The sequence below is a fragment of the Morone saxatilis genome, unplaced genomic scaffold (genome assembly GCF_004916995.1).
Source record: "Morone saxatilis isolate NCDOM2014 unplaced genomic scaffold, NCSU_SB_2.0 Contig15, whole genome shotgun sequence".
Classification (NCBI taxonomy): domain Eukaryota; kingdom Metazoa; phylum Chordata; class Actinopteri; family Moronidae; genus Morone; species Morone saxatilis.
Window position 1 is genome coordinate 10,670,174 of NW_023339707.1, and position 23,352 is coordinate 10,693,525.

General features: G+C 42.7%; 1 protein-coding gene across 3 annotated transcripts in view; it reads right to left on the minus strand.

Moving 5' to 3' along the window:
• Positions 1 to 11,195: 11,195 nt before the first annotated feature.
• The window catches only part of casz1 (castor zinc finger 1), a 70,823-nt gene continuing 58,666 nt past the window's right edge, over positions 11,196 to 23,352 (minus strand). For 2 of the 3 annotated variants that reach the window (XM_035656140.1, XM_035656139.1), the window contains exons 7-17: positions 22,969 to 23,141; positions 21,445 to 22,313; positions 18,024 to 18,156; positions 17,538 to 17,601; positions 16,409 to 16,572; positions 15,981 to 16,103; positions 15,557 to 15,877; positions 15,249 to 15,447; positions 14,279 to 14,450; positions 12,530 to 12,678; positions 11,196 to 11,477 (exon numbers count right to left, since the gene is read on the minus strand). In XM_035656140.1, the coding sequence (XP_035512033.1) occupies positions 11,211 to 11,477; positions 12,530 to 12,678; positions 14,279 to 14,450; positions 15,249 to 15,447; positions 15,557 to 15,877; positions 15,981 to 16,103; positions 16,409 to 16,572; positions 17,538 to 17,601; positions 18,024 to 18,156; positions 21,445 to 22,313; positions 22,969 to 23,141 (2,634 nt within the window). In that variant the 3' untranslated portion in view covers positions 11,196 to 11,210. Of the gene's footprint in view, positions 11,478 to 12,529; positions 12,679 to 14,278; positions 14,451 to 15,248; positions 15,448 to 15,552; positions 15,878 to 15,980; positions 16,104 to 16,408; positions 16,573 to 17,537; positions 17,602 to 18,023; positions 18,157 to 21,444; positions 22,314 to 22,968; positions 23,142 to 23,352 lie in introns of those variants that run through there. The other variant, XM_035656141.1, reaches the window with a different exon arrangement.

Sequence of the window (23,352 nt, forward strand, 5' to 3'; positions counted from 1 at the left end):
ATATGATTCAAAACCTGCTGAGCAAATACTGAAGTAGGTTGGGGCTTCATGCAGCATAGGATCTTTAAAAGATAATTATATATTTGTATATTTGGAGGAAGATGAAGTCAATACTCGTCTGACCAGTGGTTGCTATGTTGAAAAGCTTAACAACAACCTAGTTCTCTTCGTGTGGTTGGATTTAAATGTGGAAAATATAAAACGGATGGAAATCTCTCGTTTTTGCAGATCTTTGTAGACCAGCTACGGTGTTTGATGTTTGAAATTATCTCATGTTACAACTCAGACTTTCCTTCGAACGGTTTTAATAGCAACTCTTCCATAGACATGGAAATTCTTATTTTGGTTACCGATATGTACTTAAAGTATTCTTTTCCCCTAAGTTTTACTCTTAAATGGCAACACTTTCCGGCTTAAATATAAATCGTTGTTGTAATAATTGCTTTGTTTTTGGTATAGTAACAACGTGTGAAACAAAGCGGGGCACCTTGCCTGAAGCCAACCGTCTGCTAACAGACTTGAGATTACTCTGTACACCACGCTTTGATCCCACACAAAAATGCCAACGCTATCACAGACCCCAGTCACACGTTCAAGAAGAAAAGCAGCATATCTAAACAGAGCCACATAAGGCAAAGCCGCATGCTCCTATGGCCCTGCATCCAATAAGGTCTTGTTAATGGTAAATTGGATGAGTGTGTGTCCAATTCTCCATTTCCTCTGAGGTGTCTCAGCAGCAACAGCTGCTACCAATGGCAAAGCAGCTTTTTTCACACAGCCCCCTTTTCTGCCGTGTGACTGAGGTCTTTCCAAAATAGGCCCATACACATGCAAAAATAGATAAATGAACATCTATTGCAAAGGGCAGTGGATTTAAAGAGAGGGGCAACTGGGGCAGAGTGCTGAAAGAGACGAGGGAAACATCTCATCCAAAAACGTGAACTATAAATGGGCCAATGAAGCAGTAAAATGAGCAATGCAGCCATGTCATATTCTCGTGATACATGATATACTTTAAATCTGTGTGGCCTATCAACGACAAGCTGGACAGTGTCTGATGACAAAGATATGATAGGAGAGATGCCAGGTCATTTATTTTATGCAAAAGGATTTTCTACTTGTGGCCAGAGCTTCATTTTCTCCAGAGCTTAGTTATTTAAACTTTTCTTGCCACATTTGGGGGCAGAAATAATCTCACTGGATGAGTTAAACGTCAACTGGCAGAGCCAATAATATCTCCGTCTAAATAAGTCCCACAGTTCTCATGATCAACAAGTTGTTATATATATTTTGTATAGTATTTCATGATCTTGTTGATTTTCACAGATGTGGAAGAGACCCTAACAAATAATGATACAGATCTTCATATTTAGTTTTTTATAAATCAAATAACTATATATCATCCAATATTTATTTGTTACATTCCTGCATAATGTAAAAAAAAAAAACATTTTTGATCCTTTTTAATTTGTTTTTCGAAAATGGTGACCAGGATGTACTGAGCGGGACATTCACAGTTCTAATTACCTCAAACACATCTTCTGCATTTCTGTTCTGCAATTTTGAAATGGAAAAGATTCTCATTAGACTTCACATCAACTCAAGACAAATGATTTTAGAGTTTGTGGAGTGAAGATTTAAAATACTATGAATTGATCATGTAACACGTACACTAGTAACATTTAGGTTTAATCGCATTGAACTTTGGACTTTGGCTGACAAGCGGCGTCTAGCTTGAAGCAGCACTAGCTATAGCAAGCTAGGCAGCTAACTAACCAAAAGTGCTGTTGTCATTAAAGGTCGTCATCCTCCTCTTCCAAGCACGAAGGTGAAACTACGTCAGTTGTGAAATCAGTGAAAAATTTGAACGCCCCTATATAGGGCCAGGGTTTGGTTTATCCCTTCTGGGCTACTGTAGAAACATGGACTAGATGGAAGGCGACCCGTGGTGTCTGTAGATAAAAATGTCTCATTCTAAGGAAAAAAAAACGCAACAATTACTATATTCAGGTGATTATACACTAATGAAAACATACCTGTAAATATATTATTCCATTTCTGCCAATGTAGCCTCCTAAACGTTCCACATTGGACCTCAAAGTAATGACATTTTTTTATTATTTTGGCCATTTGGGGGCAGTGGAAACAAGCTGTAAACACAACACTAACTTATCACCTATTAAAGCAGAGTGCACAATGTTAACAAATGAACATCCATTGCATTCGAGCCATTGCTGGAGAAAGCGAGTTAGAGAGAATCGCTAAGTTTGACTTCACTTGGGTTATTTTTGCTGGCCAGCGGTTGTATGTGTCATACTGAGTAATTTTGTTACAATAAGGACACATTCATTGTTAGTTTAACTGTGGTTTTTGTATTGAGCACTGAGTGTATAATACACTGTGGTGGACGTCATTCCTGTTTTGTGTTACTCACAAGGCCAAAGGTGGAGGGGGAGACAAAGGTTCCAACTTCATTCATGTTTCTGCTCACCAGATGAATATGCACTCTCTTTTAGCTCTGTTTTTGGTCTCTACCAACTCCTGAGGGAAATATCTTGATCTTTAGCTGCTAAATGATCCTCTATGTTCACCCACCAGTGTTGTTTAGTTTAGAGTGTGTGGTGGGTTTATCAGAACTTTGCCAAAAACAACAAGTGGTGAGAATGAACCAAAACAGTGAAATTGTGGTTGAAAAACTAAAATTGTGAAACTCATGTGTTGGGAAGAATCAACAACCCCAAACTGAGGGGCAGATTAACAACTAGTGAACCCCAGAAACAGTGAACAGTGTGTCTGTGGACCAAACTGAACTGTACTGTCGACATCACCTCCCCTTGAAGTATCTCTGTCTCAGGTCCAACGACAAAGAGCTCTGTAGGTGCTCTGTCATGTTGGCAGCCGTCACACTGTAAAATACAGCCCAAACAGACTCACTGTGCCCTGAATGACTATACTCATCTGGAGCAACTTTATTTTGTTAATTTTTTCTTTTCACATAGTGATAATAACTACAGACATAATGACACACATTATCACCCTTTTCTGTTGGCGTCATGTAGCGCCTATAGTTCTTGCTAAATGTATAATTGGGTATATGCAAACTTGCACAATGTTATCTTCATACATCTGCAGTTGAATATACTCTGTTTAGGTATATATTTGAATATCACAACAATATCTTCATGTCTCACCGCTTTTGTTAAACACAGTATTGTACTGATGAGTTTGCACGTCATATATTGGTTGCCTTTTTTAATAATCATTTGTCATATTACAATGCATGGATATTTTAAAATTTGCACATATTTCATAATCCATGTTAGATTTGTTGTGTCAAATGTAATCTGTGTGTTTTATTATCATCTTTACATAAAATATTCCAGTGTATCATCATTGGTTGGGTATGAATAATATTCAATTTGTCTTTATTTCTTCTACTTTTTGTTGCCGCAGTGACAGACCATAGACACAGGTTTATTATAGTTTCATCTCATCTTATATGATCACACTCTCTGGCACATTTTTCTCTCTGAGCTTTTCCAGCTCTCCCTCTCTGGCTATTACTGCAGGATTCGGGAACAGGCAGGCGATGAGTCCAGGGCGGGCAAATCTTCATAAATCCTTCCACAGTGGCTACCCTCTTCAGACTCCACTGTACAATATCTGTCTTCATCTAAGAGTGCACAGGCCCAGCCACCTGCTTTTCCTCTGTTCTCCCCCCTCCCTCCACGCTTTGTGAACTTAATAAAAGCTGCCATTAAGCAGCGCTTCATCTGTTTGGGCCCTAATCTGCCTTATAGGCATCATGTGACCACATATGCAGTGCACACCTGTCGTGTGTGTTCCCAGCCCCGACTGTTGCCTCTCCGCTCTGCTCACACTCTCACTCAACCTGTTCCTGGCACATCAACTGACTGCATGTCAGTGACGCATGCATACCCACCACACTCACAATATACGTATGACTTGGATGTGTTTTTATGAAAGGTAGTATCTGTTGAAATATGTGTCGTACTCTTCTATGACATTCAAAAAGACATTGACACTGAAAACAGGCCTAAAGTCGTTCAGTACGTTTTTATTTCACTGAGTGAAAAGCTCAATCTTTGCATAAGACATGCAGAAACAGAAGAGAAGAAACATAAATATAGCACAATGAAGATGAACAGCACTGTATCCAAGTGGAAATAAGCAATACGACAAGAATGAATAGTAGTGCTGAGGGCAACAAATTCAAGTAGAGACTTTTTAAAAAATTGCTTCATTGTCTACTTTTCATATAAAATGTCTCATGAATCCAGCCAAATTGAACGCTAACGGGAGATGGCTTTTAGTCCAAAAGTGCAATATATTTTACAAAGTCTAAAATGTTGCTCTGTTTATCCACTACGCTGCAGTAAGCAGGAGGCTTTCATATTACACTTTCCCAGCAGTAGAAATACATCTCAGTTTATTTCCCCACCACTTTTTTATACCATCCTTTTTACTCTGTTAATTAAAACAGTAAAATGATCTGTCGTTTCGGCAGCAGCCTATGCAGGATTTGGAGGTCGTTTCCGTCTGGTTTTTGTGTAATATAATTTTCATGTTTATTCTTTTTTTTTCTGGTAGATTATATACAGGATGCCAGCTGGCTGACAGATGGTGATGCCTTTACCCGTGTTTTTTTTCTTTTTTTTTATTAAAAAAAAACATCACAAGGAAGAGAAGAAGGAAGGACAGGAACAGCTGTAGACGAAGGGACAGACAGAACCAGCACACTGGCCACAGGGTGACATGAGGGAGTGGGAGGAGAACCCAGCACATGGCTCAAGGCAAAAAAAAAAAAAAAAAGGAGAAGAAAATGAACTAACGAAAAAAAATAAATGTGCCCTGTTTACACTGAACAAGACACAGAGAGCCATCTTGTTAGCAGTAGCAGGCCTCTAAATCTCCCTAATGGTCCTCAGCTCTGATCTCGTCCTCGCACCAGAATGTCAAGCATGAACAACGGGCGACCCCAGCAACAAATATTGTTGATTCCTCTACCTGCATGAATGCAGATGATTTTTCTTTTTTTGTTTTCTTCAAATTCTGTGACAGAAAAAAGTGTCCCATTTGGATTTATAGCGGAACAAAGCAGGGAAAAGTCGCACAAGGTCATGAAATATGAATCGAAGCTCTGAGCAGCTGGGACGGAGCCACAGGTCTGTGTTCGCTTACAGCCGTGGGCTATCTGTTCTCCAGGGGTGGGGGGGGGGGGGGGGGGGGGGTTGACACACAACACACACACACACTCTCAAGCACACCAATACTTCAGTAGTAGTCACTGACATGATACAAAAAGAGACAAGGACTGTCCAGCAGGCACCTGTCCCCACATGCTGACCCAAGGCTGAGGCACTATCAAGCACTACATGTGTATTGTTTATATAATTAATTAGGTTTCTGTATTTTCAACTTTTTACAACCGCTATTTACACCTAACCACACACACACACCACACACACACACACAGCACACACACACATAAACTGAATTCAATGCACAATGGTGCTCCAGGGGGCCATCTACAGTTATCTTCAGCAAATGATGAGGAAACAAACAAATTCGCGCCTGTGGTTGCAGCGGGATTTCCCAGGAGACAGTTTCAGGTCGGTGAACGAGGCTATGCCCACAGCAAAAAGTTAAATATAAACAAAGAATTTCAATTAATGGAGAAAAAATAAACAAAAGCACCATCCAGGAAAAAATAGACAATGAATAAATAACGAGTCGTTTAAACTAAACAAGAAACATTGATAGAATGATTCAAAATCAGTGTAGTTTTTTTAGGTTTTGAGCTTCTGACAATACTTTGGACAAAAGAAAAAATTATGTAGTATTACTGGCAAATATCATTAACGGGAACTGGCCAGATGCGTACGAGTATGAACAGAACTTTTTTCCAAAGAATCTGGGGTAATTATAAAATCAAGGTCCGCACACAAGCCAAAACGGTATGATGAGGTATTTGGGAATTTTTAACTTTTTAGTTATTCATCCCTTTCTAACGTGTTTTCTTTTAAAGGGTGCTGTTTCATCAAAGAGCATTTTGTCAGTGTATATGTTATCTTTTTACAAGGGAAAATATGTACAAACCTTTTTTTACTTCAAAAAAATTAATTGGTGAGAGAATATCATCTACACACATTTTTATTTCCCTATATTTAGATCACTTATTGCCAATGCCAAGCCTCAAAAGATAAGTCAATGATCAGGTGTGTCTCTCGGTCGCTACATATTCGCCCTCGATATAAACCAGGAGGGTGGCTTTGACGATTTATAAATTTATGTACTACAGTAAACGTGAGAATTGCATGAACTTCTTAGAGAATGAATTTAAAGATCACAGGTCCTATCTAGGTTGTTTCTTATCAGGGCACCGCTTTTTCGTGGCGCAAAGTTTCTTTTTTTTTCAAAGCTGTCCCATCAGCAGGAAGCAAAATAGAAAGACAGTCTTTAAATAAAATCACGAACGACAGTTATTTGGTCTTTTCAAACATCATTTGTGCATAAAGCAAAAGGGTGAACTAAACAAACATCTTTTTAAAGGCAAATCCCTGGTGTAATAAATATTATATCACTATTTTTTTTTCAGACGGTTAAAAATGAACTAAAAAGTGCCAATAGACACCTAAAAATTCTCACTTGTTTTGAAGGTCACATAAATAATTGAATAAAAACCGTTACAACAGGAGCTAACACAGGCCATAGTTGGAATGGAAAACAAAATGCCGTTGAGACATTTTTCGCGTCTGTATATTTTTCAACATAAGAACACATTCCCTGGTCGCTTGCCTCTGTCGTCCTCCTCGGGCTGAGGCCGACTCATCGTTTTTCCTCTTTGGTCAGTCTGGACCCCCACCCTCTTCAGACCTGACTTGTTAATCACGACCTCGCCTGCCGGCTTACATATCGATATGCTTTCTGACTAACAACAATAAATGGGCATTGTAATGCAAAGATGAAATTGGTTTAACAAAAAATATTTTTAAAATGCTTATGAGTTACGGTCTATCTAATCGTAATCAATCATTGTCGGCCCTAATAAAAGAAGTGCACTATCCACACACAGAACTGATGTCCCGTCCGATAGGGGGGGTAAAATTAGAAGGGCGGACGCGTTGGTTTTTGGCTGTAGTCGAACATTTCTAGCAGTACTGTCCAGAGGAACTTGGTGGAGAACTGGCAGCTTCGGTGGACGCACGGGCTGCCAGGCTGAGACTGATCCAAACATGACTGTTCAATTCCACGGTCTTGGAACAGAAAAAACATTTGAAGAGAGGGTTGGGAACAAGCAAAATGCTAACTTCCCTTTCTCTCAGTGGTATAGTAATTAAGTAATAATTAATAATAATAATATTAATACAGAAAAAAAGATCAAATGTTTGAACCCATCCTGTTTCCCCTGTAGTGATTTCACATCCCTTTTTTTTTCCACTGTATCCCTCGGCCCTGCATTCATGTCGCCTGCATGCCAGGCAATTTCCTTGGTGTGGTTATATCATCGTTCACAGACCACACACACTTAGCGTATATAGTTATATAGAGAGATTTGTTTTTGTTTTTCTAATGTTTTTTTTTTATTCCACACACAAAAGTGAAAAAAATAAAAATAAATTAGGTCAAACGATGCACGCACACAAAAAGAGCTGATGGTGTTTAGTAAATGCTTACATTGCCTGCCCCGGGTGGTAAAACAGGGTTCCTTAATTCTGTGTGTCTGCGCTTCATATTTTTTAATTTGGCATAATTGAAATTGAATATTATTGTTGTCTCTTGTAAATCATAAATGAAACATTTTCTTGGGCATTTCATTTTCTCACGCTTTTTGTTGGTTTTTTGTTGTCATCTGAAAGTTTCTCTAAACATGAGTAAATTGAGGCACTTTCATTTTGTTTTGGGTTCAAAGTAGCACAGGGTTTCTGCTTCAGTTCTACAGTCACTGGTGGTTTCTTTTTTTTTTTTTTTTTCAAATGGCGTCAACGGTTTCTTGCTTTTTCCAGGTTGGGAAGTATCAGTGTGTACGGAAGCAGTCAAAACTCTCGCCATTGTCCTTTTCAGCATCAGGCTCCGCCACGATCATCATTCTGGAGTCAGTGTGATATCCTCCCTCCTCTTCCTCTTCCTCCTCCTCTTCTTCCTCCTCCTCCTCCTCAGCAGGTGCCTCCTCCTCTGGCGACAGGTCATCTTCAGCCTCTCCGGACGTTCCTGTGGTGTCGTCCTGAGCTGCCGGCAGACCAATTGGGGGTGCGGGGTTGTGGCCAGATCGAGCTGCATCTTGGTGCATCTTCTTGCTGAGGTCCAGTGAGTCGCTGAGACCCAGACCAGCTGCGTTCTTCAGGAAGAACAGGGAGCTGCTGGTGTCGGTGCTCAGGTTGAGGGAGCTGTCCAGGCTGAGGGAGGACGGTGGATACGGGTGGTTATACTCAGACACAATGGCGCCAGTTGGGTAGAGCATGGAGCGAGCACTGCTGTTAATGGCGTGGGACAACCCGTGGAGGCCACCAGGTGAGGAAGTAGGAAGACCCATAGAGACTGGAGGGACCACAGACACGCTTCCTCCCAGGTGGTGCGCCGCCTCCTGTTTGGGCGACACAGACGGCAGCTCACCCCGCTCCTGCTTCTCGTGCTTTCTCTTGTGGGAGTCCATCTGGGACATGCCCACCACCGTGTGCTTGCATTCAGGGAAGGTGCAGTGGAAGTGTGAGCACTTGAGCTTATATTTGCAGTCGGGAACCTCACAATCAACACTAGAGCTGAACTGGCAGAAGCCGGCAGCGCTGATCACATCTTGCTTGCCGTGGTGCTTGCGGTGGGCCGTCACCTTGGTGCTGTCAGTGCAGCGGAAGCCGCAGCGCAGACAGTGGAAGTGGGTGCTGTTGCCTGAAAACTGGCAGTCAGGGAAGTTGCAGCTGAGTGAGGATTTGAAGCGCTTGAAGTCGTCCAGGACCAGGTTGTCCACTCGGTCGTGGTGCTGTGCATGCTTGTACATGTGGGTGCGGCCGCAGAACTTGTAGCCACAGTTCTCACGCGTGCAGTGGTAGTGGGTCACCTTGAGAGAAAACTGGCAGCCGGAGTCCTTGCAGTTCTCGTAGAGGTCATAGCGCCGGAAGCCCTCCAGCATCATCCCCTCATCCAGCATCTTACGTGACGATGCGGTCTTGCGGCGCTTGCCGAAAGGCGACATGTCCTCGATGATCCAGAAGCGCTTCTTTGAACCAGTAGCCGTGGGAATGGAGATGGTGTTGCCTGAAAGAAAGGAAGGAAGCACATTAAAGAATGATCAGTTGATTCACAAAGTAAAACCCACAAACTACAAGCAAATTACATTGCGAGACCGCCCTACTTAAAACTCTAATGTGCAACCTTACTCAGCCAGAAGTGGTTCACAGCTGAGTAAGCACAGAGAGCCACACAGTTTTTTTTATTCCTAATTCCCAGAATGATTAAAGGAGGGGGAAAATGATAGATTGACTTTGGAACATGACACTTTTACAGGGTGTCTCCAGCGTCCAAACAGAGGCGGAGCTGTGGGTCTTAACCGACCCTCTTATCTCCATGTTGTTTTATGAGGGGCACCCACCTTTTGAAACACCCTGGGGTCACTGCTAATGATGTGATCCCTGTTCTGCAAGACAGGAAGCAGTGGGCCTCGATAAAACTTGAGGCGTGATTAAAATAAGAGGCTGCTGATGCAGCCTTGTTAATGGAAGCTAAACAAGGCCCAGGCTTCAGACTACAGGTGCCAAATTTACTCCTCTGTCTCTAAATTCTAGTAATACTAAAAGTGAAAACACGGAAATTTGTAAGAGAAGTAATTATACACATTTGTTCTGTATCCAGTCAGAAAGCATGCACATTTCATCAGTTATAAACAAATGTTGCATGCTGGAAAGCCCCTTTTATTTTCTTGTCTTTCTAAAACAATTCTGCAGAGAAAGGTTGGATCACACAGTTAAATGCTGCACAGGACTCAATTGACAGCTGCAGTGTTGGTTTGCGCCGGGGATAAGTACCTGCAGCATCCTGAACTATAGGGACGTCATTTTTAACCGGAGACGGAGTGGCAATGATGGGGCTGAAAGCTGGTGTGTTGGTTGGCATGACAACACTCCGAGTGGCTCCCAGAGAGGCGCTGAGCAGAGAGTATGACAGACAGGATGGAGAAAGGAGGTATGGGAGTGAGGGGAGAGGAGGTCGGAGGAGAGCAGGAGAGAGGGATGGGGCCTGGGACTGGAGGCCAGGCTGAGGAGCAGAGTGAGGAAGGGGTGGTGGTGGAGGAGGAGGAGGGGGAAGAAGGAGGTGATTTGCGCTGATGTCAAGCAGGGGTGGTTAGACAGAAGTGGGTGGGCGGGATACTTGTCCTGGAGAGACAGGTTGACAGAGAGGTGAGACAGACAAGAGGGGAAGAGAACACAGACGGTGCAAGTAGGGACAGACACAAGCACACACACACGCACAGAGAGGATGGGGAGAGAGGTAAAAAAGGGAGAGGAGATAAAAGATAAGAGAATGTACAAAATGGAGGCCCCTCAAGACAAGATAACCCAAACACGGCGAGCACAAAACAACTAATGATGAGTGTGGATAATCAAGTTGGCGAACACATGGGAAATGTGTGGAGAAATCAGGCAGGCAGGCTCACGAATTTTTTTAGAAAAAAAGCCAGGAGGAGAACCCATCTATTCAGGTAAGTTTGAGGGAAACGAGGCTGTTCTGCCTTCCGCTGTCCTTTTCTCCCACAATTCAACCCACTAAAAAGTGCTAAAGGTAGACATAAAGCCACAGGGATTGATCTTCTGTCCATTTTGTACATCAGTAGTTTGAGTTATTGCACTGTATGTAGAGCTTATTACATTTTCCTCTGGCCAAACTACTGATGTACAAAATGGATGTTTTATGAGGATGACCAGGCAAACTGCAAAAGATCTTGTCCACGACTCAGAACATAAGAATACAGCATTGTCATCAACCTCATATAATATGACTGATGTGTCATTATGCTACTGATTGTGAGTCAAACTGCTGAATCATGAAACACATGATTGAAGAATGTATGAAATGACAAGTTGCTGTTTTCCTGGGTAAGGTAAATGAAGTGACGCATGATGTATGATACTGATAGTGTAATAGTAGAAAACCTGAATAAACTATATTAAATCTCTATATACTGACACTGACACCTGTCAGGTCTTTTTTTTAAACATGTTCTCACCTGCTGGAGAGCCATCGTTGCCTACAGGTGTGCTGGTGCAGCTCCGGTCCTGGTTGGAGGACTCGGAGGAGAGGCCCAATGGGCTGCCCCCTCCTCCCATGTAGTCCATGTACTCATCAGTCTCATCCATGATGTTGGAGGAGAAGCTGGAGTTCATACCAGGCTGGTTCGCTACAGACCCGGACATCATACCGGATGCATGCTGCATCTCATCTCCCCTCTGACTCAGCGGCATCACCTAGGGAACAAATAAACTTCATTGTACTGGGACATTTGAAACAAACATATACTGTGTAATTAATTCAGTTATTAATTCAGGTGTTGGCTCTTGGAGTACGACCAAGAATTTCTTCTAAAGTATTCTGAAAGTATGAACCCTTCACTTCTGTCCTTATATGAAGGCTCCAAAACGAAAAAAAACAAACAAACAAAAAAAGAGAAATTCCACGTTTAAATTTATGTACGGTACAGGACGTACCATAGAGGTGAAGTTGGGAAATAGAGTACATTCCAGTGTAAAAAATTCATCAAAAGAATGTCATGAGTGATTTGTCTTTGACTGGTATGACAGGATATGAGCAGTACTGTCTTTTTTACAGAACACCGAATGAACTTGTTACTCTTTTCCCTGAATCTGACTCACAGAGCAGGAAACACGGTTTTAAAAAAACAACTAAAAGCAGGTACATAAGTCACAGAGACTTTGGATACTAACAAACAATAGATACCTCATTATTTCTGAGGTGAAAGAAAAGTGGTGAAATCACGTCAGATTTCTTTAACCAATAACATAAAAATCTGAAAATGAAAGTGAAAATCGGTTCTAGAAAACACCTTCTGCAGTGCAACACTTCAGTTTAGTAGCTAATTTACATTCGTTTCTCCTCATTTATCCTTATCTATAACCAGAAGTTTTTTCATCATCTTCTTGCAGTGGAAACTGTAACAACTGTATGTATTTGAGGGAACGTAAAATGTTGGTGAAAATCCATTTAAATGTATCTGTTCCTTTTAAAACAACTTGGTATTTTTTGGGGGAAAACTAAATCAGTGAATAAGAGGAAACTAGATGTCATAATCGAACATATAAACTGGATAAATACGTAATTTCTCTGTAAAAGGGTGTGTGAGTAGTTGGCTTTGTTGGAATATGTTTCAATAATCTATTCAATACCTGTTTTAGTTGACGGAGGTGTTCTGCGTGTATTTTCAGATAATTACCTTTTCAGAATGGCATGTGTCACATGTCACAGTTTTTGTGTGTGTGTGTGTGTGTGTGTGTGTGTTTACCTGGGATGGGACTCTGTCAAAGTTCTTGCCCAGCATCCGCCTCATGTGTTTGCGTGCGTGTGAGGTCATCTGGTGCTTGAGCAGGAAGGAGAACTGGCAACCCTCGCGGATGCAGTGGAAGTGGCTGTTGACTTGGTTATACTTACAACCTGCACAAAGAAACCAATAACAGTTGTAAACTCTCCATTTGCAGATTAATTTATCTTTGGCTCATTGAGAAGCGTCTGAGAGCAGCTACTGCGCACTAAACGCAATATCATCAGTGAAACGGTGTTATGATTAGATCAAACACAAAGTGAAATATTTTTAGGTTTTTTTAATTTCATGATATAGCTCTGACAAAAGAGGGATTGGGTTTCAAAGTGTTTCAGAGTGTACATGTAGGAGGAATATTAGATCACTCCAGTGTCACACTGAGCAAGTCAAGGCTTCTGTGCACTAAACCTGTGGAGCTCTTTTATTACACTGACATGCTTTATTCAATTAGGAATTTACATAAATAAATTCTCATTTTCTGTGGGCCAATAATGCACACACCCCTGCAAACCAAAGTAAATATACAATTATTACCATATTAAATTCATTTTTCAAAGTATCTCCATTGTCATTTTTCCTTTTGTTCTCCATTGTACTGCTGTCTGCTTCATATTCTTCTGTTCTTTTCCCGTGTTTTAACCGGTCTAGCTCTAATTGCTTTATGATTTCAAATTAAATGAATGTTCCGTTTTGTGTCTGTTAATCAAATAGCATTATATAAAAGCAGGCAGAAATAATTGAAAGAGTAACATGCTGGGCAGGTGCTAGCATGTCAGTAACCATGGCACCCGGTTTAAGAGCACAACACGTCTGTGTCATCAAATAGCTTTTGCACACACAATGTTTTAAACACGCAAAGTTGAGCAAATAACAGTAACCCGCGTGACATGGAGGGCCTTTTGTGAGACAGAAACCAGGTAACATCATCAGCGGTGTTCAGTTTAATGTTGCTGCCATGGATACTGGCAACCCATCAATTCTTTATGACTGGAGCGCTAGCGATGGTAATCCTTTCTGTTTTTCCCCAGCCTAAACAATACAGTTAGCAGATCAGGCTGGGGACAAAAAACAGCTGTTTAGGGCCTGTTTTTGTTTGCTTTGTTTCTGTGTTCTGAAAAGCTTGTGTAACCGCCTGAAAAAAACAGATCACTTTTAATTCATTTCTGTGTGATGGCAGCGGTGGCTGTGAGGCGCAGCTTCAGAACACAAACAGGCTAAACCAGACAAGCCGGATAATTAACAAACACAAACCTAATTGCTCATTTCTGACAGGGGCAAAAGGAAGAAGAAAACAACCTGGATGTGATTGCCCCCTTTGACGTTATTGCTCATATAGTACAGGCAAGACTACCTTTGGGACTTGAGGTGCCATTGTGAATATGCAAAACACAGCAACAAAACCTATGAGGCAGACTTGTTTCATGCCTCTTAAACAACTCACATAGCACGACACTGTGTTTGCCAACACTGGTCTCTCTCCCTTTGTAAACACAGAGAGTATCCTCTTGCAACAGCCACTGAAAATCAATCTACATCTTTCTCAATTTAACACCTTTAATCCACACATCTCTCCTGGTAAGATACTATAAGCTGGGGTGTTTAGGCTGACATGGAGGGCTTCTGGTATGGTGTGAGGGAACAAGAGACAAAGACAAAAAGGTAAGAAGAGATACAGCGGGCCAAAACTTATACAGAAAAGTATTTTTCTCTTACCAAGCCTCCCACATTCCTCCCTCTTGGTGAAATATTTGAATCCATTGGCAGCACGGCGCTCCGCCTTCTCGTGCTTCTTGACATGCCACGGCAGCTTGGTGGTGATGTTAGTGACAAAGTAGCAGCCAGGCCGCAGACAGTGATAGTGGCCTCTCATTCTGAACTCGCAGTGCTGCAGAAGGAACACATTATTTACAATTTCATGAGTAAAATATGGTGAATGTTTGAAAGCCATTGTGTGCAAAGTTAAAGCAAACTCTACACACAGATTCTCCAAAAACATAATCAACACCTCACTGTTCTTTCCTTTCTGGTCATTTGGAACATCCCACATTTCTAAGTATGATGACTTTTTTTTCCAGGCTTCCCACAAACACCCCTCCTTCCTAACATGTCTGTACACCACCATCTGTTTGTGAGGCTCAGATCCCAAAGGACTGGGCCAAATAAGATCTGCTCAGTTCAGGAGATGGAGACTAAGGGGAGGAGGGGAGGAGGAGGATGAGACGGAGGAGGAGGGAGGGGGGGACTTTTTGTGAGTGGGGTGATTTTCGACACATTAATGAATTCATTTAAACGGTTTTCCAAATACGGGCTCGTGAGAGCAGGCAAGGGCTGCCATTTAGGTTTCATTTGCGAAGCATTCCCCTGATTTTTGCCCTATTCCAGACAGCCTTGTTTACTGTGCAAGTGACAATGATTTATTGGGTAATATCAGCTAAATTGGCCTTTTCTGAGAGGAGAATGCGGCAGTCAAAATGACATCATTGACATATAAACAGGCATTACTGGGGTGAGTCGACTGTCTTTTTCAGCAGAGATGGAAGACGGGAAGCAGCGGTTGTGAAAGCCTTGAGTCAAATAACCTCAAACACTGGTCTAATAGATAGCATACTTCATGCTTAGAAAACTCTGGGAGATGACAGTAGGTGATTCAGCTCCTGGCTGAGTTATCAAGGCACACACTCACCTGGTTGGGACATAGACACTGGAGAGAGTAGTAGGAAAACTGGTCACGGACGTTGACCAGGTTATTGTTTGGGTTGATGTGGTCCAAACAGTGGGACTCAGCCTTGCCAGACGTCTTGCACACATACTTGCAATTCCCAAACAAGCAGTGGAAATGGAACTTGTTTGAGTATTTACAGTCAGTAGCCAAACAGGGATCACTGGATGAATACAAATGGAAAATACAGTTTAATCAACACTTGGCTCAAACGAGTAAAAATAAACACATTTTAATTTAATGTAATATGACACTTATAAAGTTTCTCCTACTTTTCTTGGAACTGCAGGAAACCAGGTTTGACTTGTGGCTTAGCATTCTCCAGAGAGGTGGTGGCCAAAGGGGAGTTGGCTGGCAGGTTGGGCATCGAGGCCGGCATCTGAGGGATGCTGCCAGTCAGTTGCTTCCAGGCCAGCAGGGAGGGAGGAGGAGAGCTGTATCCACCAGAGGAGGTGAGGTGTGCCACATCCATGGAAGGATTGTTGGCCATAGAGACGGGTGCAGCAGGGTGCAGCGGGGCTCCCTCACCCGAGTCTTTGCCCTCACCGAACTGAGGCTCCGACTTCACTTTCAAGGTGGCTCGGAGGTGGAAGCTGAAAAACAAGATGGAAGCTCATTTTTATGTTGATCAATAAAGCCGAAAGCTAAAATGTGAAAAGGGCATATTTTCTGATTATGAACTAGTGTGACACTCACTTAGCATGTTTTATGGCCCCATCTACGGTGCTGAAGAGTGCTCCACAGTCCTCTACCAAGCAATGAAAGTGCACCTTCTGAAGGAAGTCACACTGAGCCTCACAGAAGTCATCCGTGTCAAACCTTAACATAGACAGGTAACGAAGACTGTAATTTACTGGCTTCTCAAGTAACAAGAAATGCTAAAAAGGAAAACTGGTTGAACTTGTTATTAACAGTAAAAAGTCACAATTTCCTGCAAGACTGGATTCTAAATGTTTCAGGGGGTTCCCAGTGATACGGTATGTGAGGAATAGTATTTACAGAAAAAGGCCTTCTTTGTACAGTTCATTTTAAACATTCTGACTGTTTTCTCACTATCAAAATGAATGACTCAAGCCTAAGTGAATCAAACTACAGTGACTCTGCACTTCCTGCATGTTTTATACCTGCGGAGATATGTCCTCCAGATCTCAGTGGGTTTTTCTGGCATGGGTCTCTTCAGGACTCTGTTCAGATACTGCGCCGTCTCCGAGGTGTTGCCGCCCTGGCCTGCCTCCAGCTCTGTCTTCAGGTTCATGGCGTTGAACAGGGCAGGGTTCACCTGTGACATCTACAAAACACACAGCACATAAACAACCAGCTGCTTGGTTAGCTGAGCATACGTAAGTGGGGCACTTGCATATGTTAGTGAGAGTGTGAGAGTTAACACACACACACGCACACGCAAATGTTTTGGCGAAGCATAATAGCACAGCCAGATTTACAAACATCCAGGCTTTTGCTTGAGTGCAGGCCAAACGTGTTTGCCAAGCGTCCTCTGGGACTAACTGTTAACCCTTTTATGTGATGTGGTGGCTTGAAACAAACCCCGAAAAGCTGACATGACACGAGGAGCTGTTGGACAACAGGTCTTCAAGCTCCTCCACTGTCTGGGTTTAATAAAGCTTTGAGGAGAGAAACTCTGAAGTTAAGCTCTCCTGGGGAGAGGCTAAATAAGACGACATGTTTGTGGATGGAGGGAGGGGGTTTTGACCAGTTGGCGAGGGTAAAAAAAAAATGGAAGCTGATTTGTCAGTACACCATCAGTGTGATGGAAACCACCTAGCACATTTATATCAATCAGATAAGATGTATGATAAAGACAATGTCCATTTTAATCTTCGCAAAAAAACTTAAATTTCCATACGCTAACATTTAGAGTTGGTAAAAAATGAGGGCAGCGCCTGCCTGCTTTTTTTCTCCTCTGACTTTTTAATCAAATAATTTACAAACTATATAAATAAATGTAGAGCGAGGCGGGGAAAGAAAAAGTATAAAGGAGGAGAAAAAATGGACGGTGAGTTCAAAACAGCTCATCAAAAAACAACTCTATATATCTGGCATGGAACCCAGCTACTGCTTCATTATATTAATTTGTGAGAGGTGCAGTGAAAATTACACTGTATGAAAAATGGCTGGAAAATTTAAATGATACAAACTCATCTTATTAGCGGTGAAACATTAAAAAACAAACAGGCCCCTCCGTGTCCCGCTAATTTGTCTTTGGATGAAAGGCGTTTGATGGATGGATCTTACCTTATTCATAAGCGAGGATAAAAGAGATGTATTCCCTGGTACAGGGTGTCCGTTTGATTCATTACTGGAACAAGGAAAATGAACAATGTTTAGTCAAGATTTGCATGAGAACAGTAAATATTACTATTTATCACACAAGGTGTGCCTGTATAATGAAGAAGAAAAATGCTGTCTTCTTAAGAAATAAGATCTACTGTGAGTTGGAGGGAAAATTGGAGTTGAAGGTTTATATAAACATCCTTCCCTCACAAAAATTGAGAAATATGTTGTGGATTTTATAATTGTATGCACACGTATATAAATGAGATATTTTTGATAAATAATTGTGAATATAACCCTGACTGCCAAGAGTGTAGGAATCATCTATCAATCAGAGAAACCTTATTTCCTTGTTGATTTATTTTGCGAATATATTAGGTGCATTTACAACAAGAATCAACATTTTCCACATAGCATTAACCCACTGTGTACCGTGCAGTAGTGTACCTGTGTTCTTTTTTGCTCAGGTCCAGGCTGTGCTCCTGCGTGGAGTCTTGGGAAGCCCCAGAATTGGCGTCCACTGGCTCCTGCTTCACTTGAACCAGATTGAACTGGCTGACTGAAGCCGGCTGCCCATTCCCTGAGGATCAAGCCAGAGACGCAGAGGAGAGAAGAGACAACAAAGTTATTGTTGGTCAGCATTATTATCCTATGACGAGATCCAATCTGACTTCTGTCCTGGCCCGAAAAGAATACTCCGAGTGATAATTATTGCGGAATTATGTCAGGCCGTCAAGCCTTTTAAATGGTGATTGAGAGGCGGGAGATATGAGGGAAAAAGACTCCTTTTTCTGCAGCACTTGTCACAACTCATTTGCCAGGCTGCCTCTTAACTGGTCATTAAGTGAGATGCTAATGCTGAGGGAAAGTGGCAGTCTCAGATTGGCCACCCCCCTCCCTTCCCACCTTCCCAGGCTCTTCGTTGGCCTGACAACGGACGGCAGCCAATGCCACTGAGCATACCCACAAGGAACAGGGGTGCTATGTCGGTCAGATTGGAGCTGACAGCCAATCAGATTGGTTCAAATAGCGTGACCTCTCGATCACATTCTCCTCCAAATAGGTATTCAGTGGATGCTGTGAGCGAGGACAGGAGCGCTGGAATGAAATAAATAAAGACCAGGGGAATGACGTGGGGTAAAAATGCTGACAGGAAGGTGAATTCTGCCCCACCCCCTGATCCCCCAAGGGACTGAAATATTAATTTGTCCTGGGGCTACACAGAGAAAGCTGGGCTTGTGGTAGACAATAAGTGCTGTTTTATTTTTAAAAGGATAAGTGAGTGGGAGGGGTGACCCTGGTGTAGCATCTCAAACACTGTAAAACCGGAGAGCACCAGGGGCTGTGATTGGTTTGGTGAAGAATATGTTGTTTAGGAATATGGACTGGTCCTGAGGGATAGTGACAGGCAAGGTCATGGGCAACCAAGTCTATGCCCTTGGTTGCCCATGCCTGGTGAGGCCCCTCTCCTTTTTTCTTGCAGGGGCGAAAAACAAGACCAGCCTACGTAAGGGGGAAAACGACCAGAGTTCCCCCCTGCTACAAGATGACCCAGAGACATATCAGGCAGAATAGGAGTGGAAAAGCCAGTCTTGGGCCTTGTCAGCTGAAAGCTAGGAGATGGGGAAGTGTCAGTGTCAGTTTGACAATGGCTGAGGTTGGAGGGGCTGGCGGTGGGGTCGGGGTGGGGCTAAAGGAAAACAGCAGTCAAACAATTTTGCGTCTGGTTTGAGGTCACTGAATGCTAACCAAGTCTACGTTCAGTGCTCCTCCCATCCCCCCGCAACTTGATAAGAGTACACCCAAAATTAACTAGCCAGACAGATCCTGCCTTGTCATTGACAATTAAATCAACACTCAGACCAAATGAGAGCACATTATATCAAGAGTAGCCACATACTATATGATCTACATACAGTATGATCATCGGGCAGATTAAAGCATTCCTTCACTATATCAAGAGGATAAATTGGCTATTTAAGGTGGATTATAGTGCATAAGTCTCTTATTCTGTTGCACATCACATTATTTTTTTTATCCACTTCCCAAAGAGGGAGAACAAATGAGTTTGACTCAAAGCAGCTTCTTTCTGGAAATTATCCAGGAATAATGTATCACCATGTAATTACTCCGGATAAGATACAGAGCTTGTGAAAGATCATTTGTACTGTGTGTCTAATTAGTAAACCCTTCAGATGCTTGAATCTCTGGGAAAAACACTTACGGGTAAATTAGAGCGGAACATTAATATTAAAAAAAATACTGAAAGCAGAAACAGGAAAAATGCACAATTCACCACAACACAGATGAAGTTTCACAACCCCATGAAAAAATAAACACTGTGAAAAATAGCCACAAACACTGTGACTTTTCTCACACCTTTTTGACAGAGAAGCACAAACCACTTCCTCCTCATTTTAGCCCCAAATGTCCTGTTCACACATTTTATGAAGCAAATATGAGAAACAAAACTGCAGCTCCATCCTGTATGCACACTGAACTTTTACAAAAGTATGTGATTGAGATACGCAAGCTTATTTCAAACTAGCTTTGTTATCTGACAGAGAGATCTGAGATGCAGCCTCTCAGTAAAACAACGAGAGGGGTGGTGCAGGCACCATCTGTGGAGGCCCCACCCTCAGTGGGGGCCTTCCCCATGTTCAGACTACCTGCTGGAAACCCAGAGGTGGAGCTCAGCCTGACAGCCTGGGCTCAGCTCAGCTCCCCGGAGCAGCTGCCCCAGCTCTCTCCCAGGGCCTGTCCTGCTCCAGGAACACCACCAGGAATTGTAATCCTTCCCAGTCCCAACATCCGGAGATGCTCCCCCTTGCACCCCCATTTACAATCCGCTCCCCACCTGCTCAGGCTCAGCACAGGAGGCCCAACTGCTACTGAATGCAAGGCTGTGCTCTGCAGTGCATTATCAATTTAATGCTTTAACTTCATTTTCATTTTCAGAAGCTTTGTTTAGAGCAATATGATAAACATAGACAAGGCAATTACCTCCAAAATTTATGTGAATTGTGTTTATGCTAAATAGATATTGACATGTTTTTGTGGGAACAGAAGATTTCTAGAAATTCAAAAAGTGTGTCTTTGCTGATGCATGCAAGTGTGTCTGAGTTCTTGTATCAGTGAAAAAAAGCCTCTTTCTCAGCTCTGGTGCATTGAGTCATTTCTGCCTGAGCGATTTCTGTTTTTTTTTATTATCAGTTTTGCATAGAGGATACGGAAAAAGAAAAAAAAACAACATTTTTTTGTTCTCGCAATTTCTGAACTTAATTTCATTCCACCTCCATTTGCTTGGAACGGGCGCAGACATAGATAAGAGACCAATGATGAGGAAACATGTTCGACACAAGCCCCAGGAGCCCCCACTCTGAACATCATAAGAGACTTTTACAGGCTCTACTCTCCCCTGTCAGCGCATTTATCTCCAAATGGATTGTGGGTATCTAACAAACGATCAACACAATAACAAGCCAAGAGCAGAGGACCATGCCTCCGGTATGTCCCTTTAAGCCCAAAAGCGGCAGTTTTTCTGCCTCTCTCTCCCCCGTGGGATATTGATAGAAGTGACCTCTGAGTGCACTCTCTCTTCTCTAGTCCACACACAGAAAAAGGATGTGGCTTTTAGTATACATACAATATATCGTTTATGGACAATGACATAGCTCAAAAGCTTTGGTTTGATATATATTTTTTCGTGTATGTCATATATATATACACAATTGTCTCTAAATAGAGTTATTAAAGATATTTGACTATAAAAATAGTTTTTTATACTAAGCACAAATGAACTATTTTCCATTGTGTAAGTATCCAAAAAGAATAAGTACATAGTATGACTATTTGTGAAGTGACTGACCTATGTCTGGGTTGTTGGAGGGCTTCAGGGCCGCAGCTGCCAGTCTGGCCATCATGGGTGATATTAGACCTTTGCTTGCCGAGATCTTCTCCATGATGGAGGAGGTGGCGAAGGAGGTTGGGGTAGATGCCATGGCTCCATCTGCCCCCACTGTGGAGCATCCTTGGGTCAGTGAGTCGGTGGGCATGGAGTGGGCCCCAGAGGATACGGCTGATATCAGGCTTGCGGCCGGTGGAGGTGGTTGGAGAGGCAGCCTGGGCATGAGGGGGAAGAACGGGTTGGAGGTTGCCAGGGCACTGTTGGAAAGAGCAAGGGCCACTGGCATGTTGCTGGGCAGGGCCTGGGACAGCAGGCTGGACATACGCTGGCCCGCACTGGGCAGCGAGGGGGCAGGTTTGAGGGTGTGGCCTGATGTAGAGGAGGAAGAGACAACAGTGGTGGGTGTGGCCAACAGGTGCGGTACAGTGGTGGACTGCTGGGTCGTAGGCGAGGCACTCAGGCTGGAGTTCTTGCTGCTGATGGTCGAGAAGTCCATCAGGTCATCATTGCTCGATTCCTCTGGCTCATCCTTCGGGGCAAGGAAGGTGGAAGAGAGGCCCATGACACCAGAGGAGCGGATGTGCCGGCGCTCGTGTTTGCGCTTGTGGGAGGTCATCTGGCTGGTGGAGGTAAAAGTGAAGCCGCAGCCTGAGCGGATGCAGTGGAAGTGGTTGGTAGCTTTGCTGTACACGCAGCCCTCGTACTTGCACTCCTCATACTTATAGAACTTCTTGAAGCCATCTTTGGCATAGGCATCATCCTTGATGTGGTAGCTCTTGTGCTTCTCAATGTCACACTTGTTCTTGAAGGTGAATGTGCAGCCTGGGCGCCTAAGAAAAAGAATGGAAAACAAAGGGAAAACATAATTAGCAATGATGCTCTGTTACAAAGCAACCTCAGTACCTCGTGCGGAATGGAGTCGTGGAGTGGGTCCACATGATTCAAATACTTCACAATGGAGGAATGATAACTGAGGCGGTTCAGTAACACAGCAGCAGCTCATTGACACGTTGCCACCTGCAACCTTTGCCAGAGGGATACATTCCAGGGAGGGAGTTTGAATGAAGCAAGTGATTCTCTACATCAATTGATAATAGTTGTAGTGCATGCTTTTCAAAATAAGAGGTTGATGCAAACTTACAAAATGCAATGCCTTTCAATAAAAGGGTTTACTTTTTAATATATACATATTGTTTTTCCTTTTTCCTATCAACTGTGATTCTGTGATGTTCAAAAATACTAATGGTGCAGACCAAGCATAAGTGCAGCAAGCCATTGGTTGTGATTTCACTTTTGATGTTAAGACTGTTTGCTGCATCATTTATTTAGGAATATTTACAAAGGGCCGTGCCTATATTCCCTTTTTTCTGCTGCTGATTTGATGGCTTTTATTTTTAGGTTAATCTGCTGCTATTATAGACCACTGCAGCTTTAATTAATTTTAAAATAAATAAAAAAAATATCCTGCACATTAGGCCTATTCACCTGCAGTGGAAGTGTGTAGTCTTCTGCCCGTAGAATTGACACCCGACTGTGCCACAGTCCTCGGTGGCGCGAAATCTCTGGAAGCCATCGTTGATCAGCTGGGCATTTTTTTTGTGGAAGTTTTCGTGGGTCATGACATCTGAGGTGCTGGTGTACACCTTGCTGCAGCCCACCTGCAAAGCATAGACATAGCATGGCAATCAAAAACAAGATCTAGGCCCACAGCAGATATGAGAGTTTCAGTTTGCAAGTCTGGTTTGAAAAAAGCGAACTTCTAAAACGCAGTGCTTTAAAGAGATGTGATATACTATACAAGCACTACACACAAGAGCTCAGTGTGGTTAAGAAAATGCTAGTGGCCTAGAAATGGGTGGAAGAAGGTTG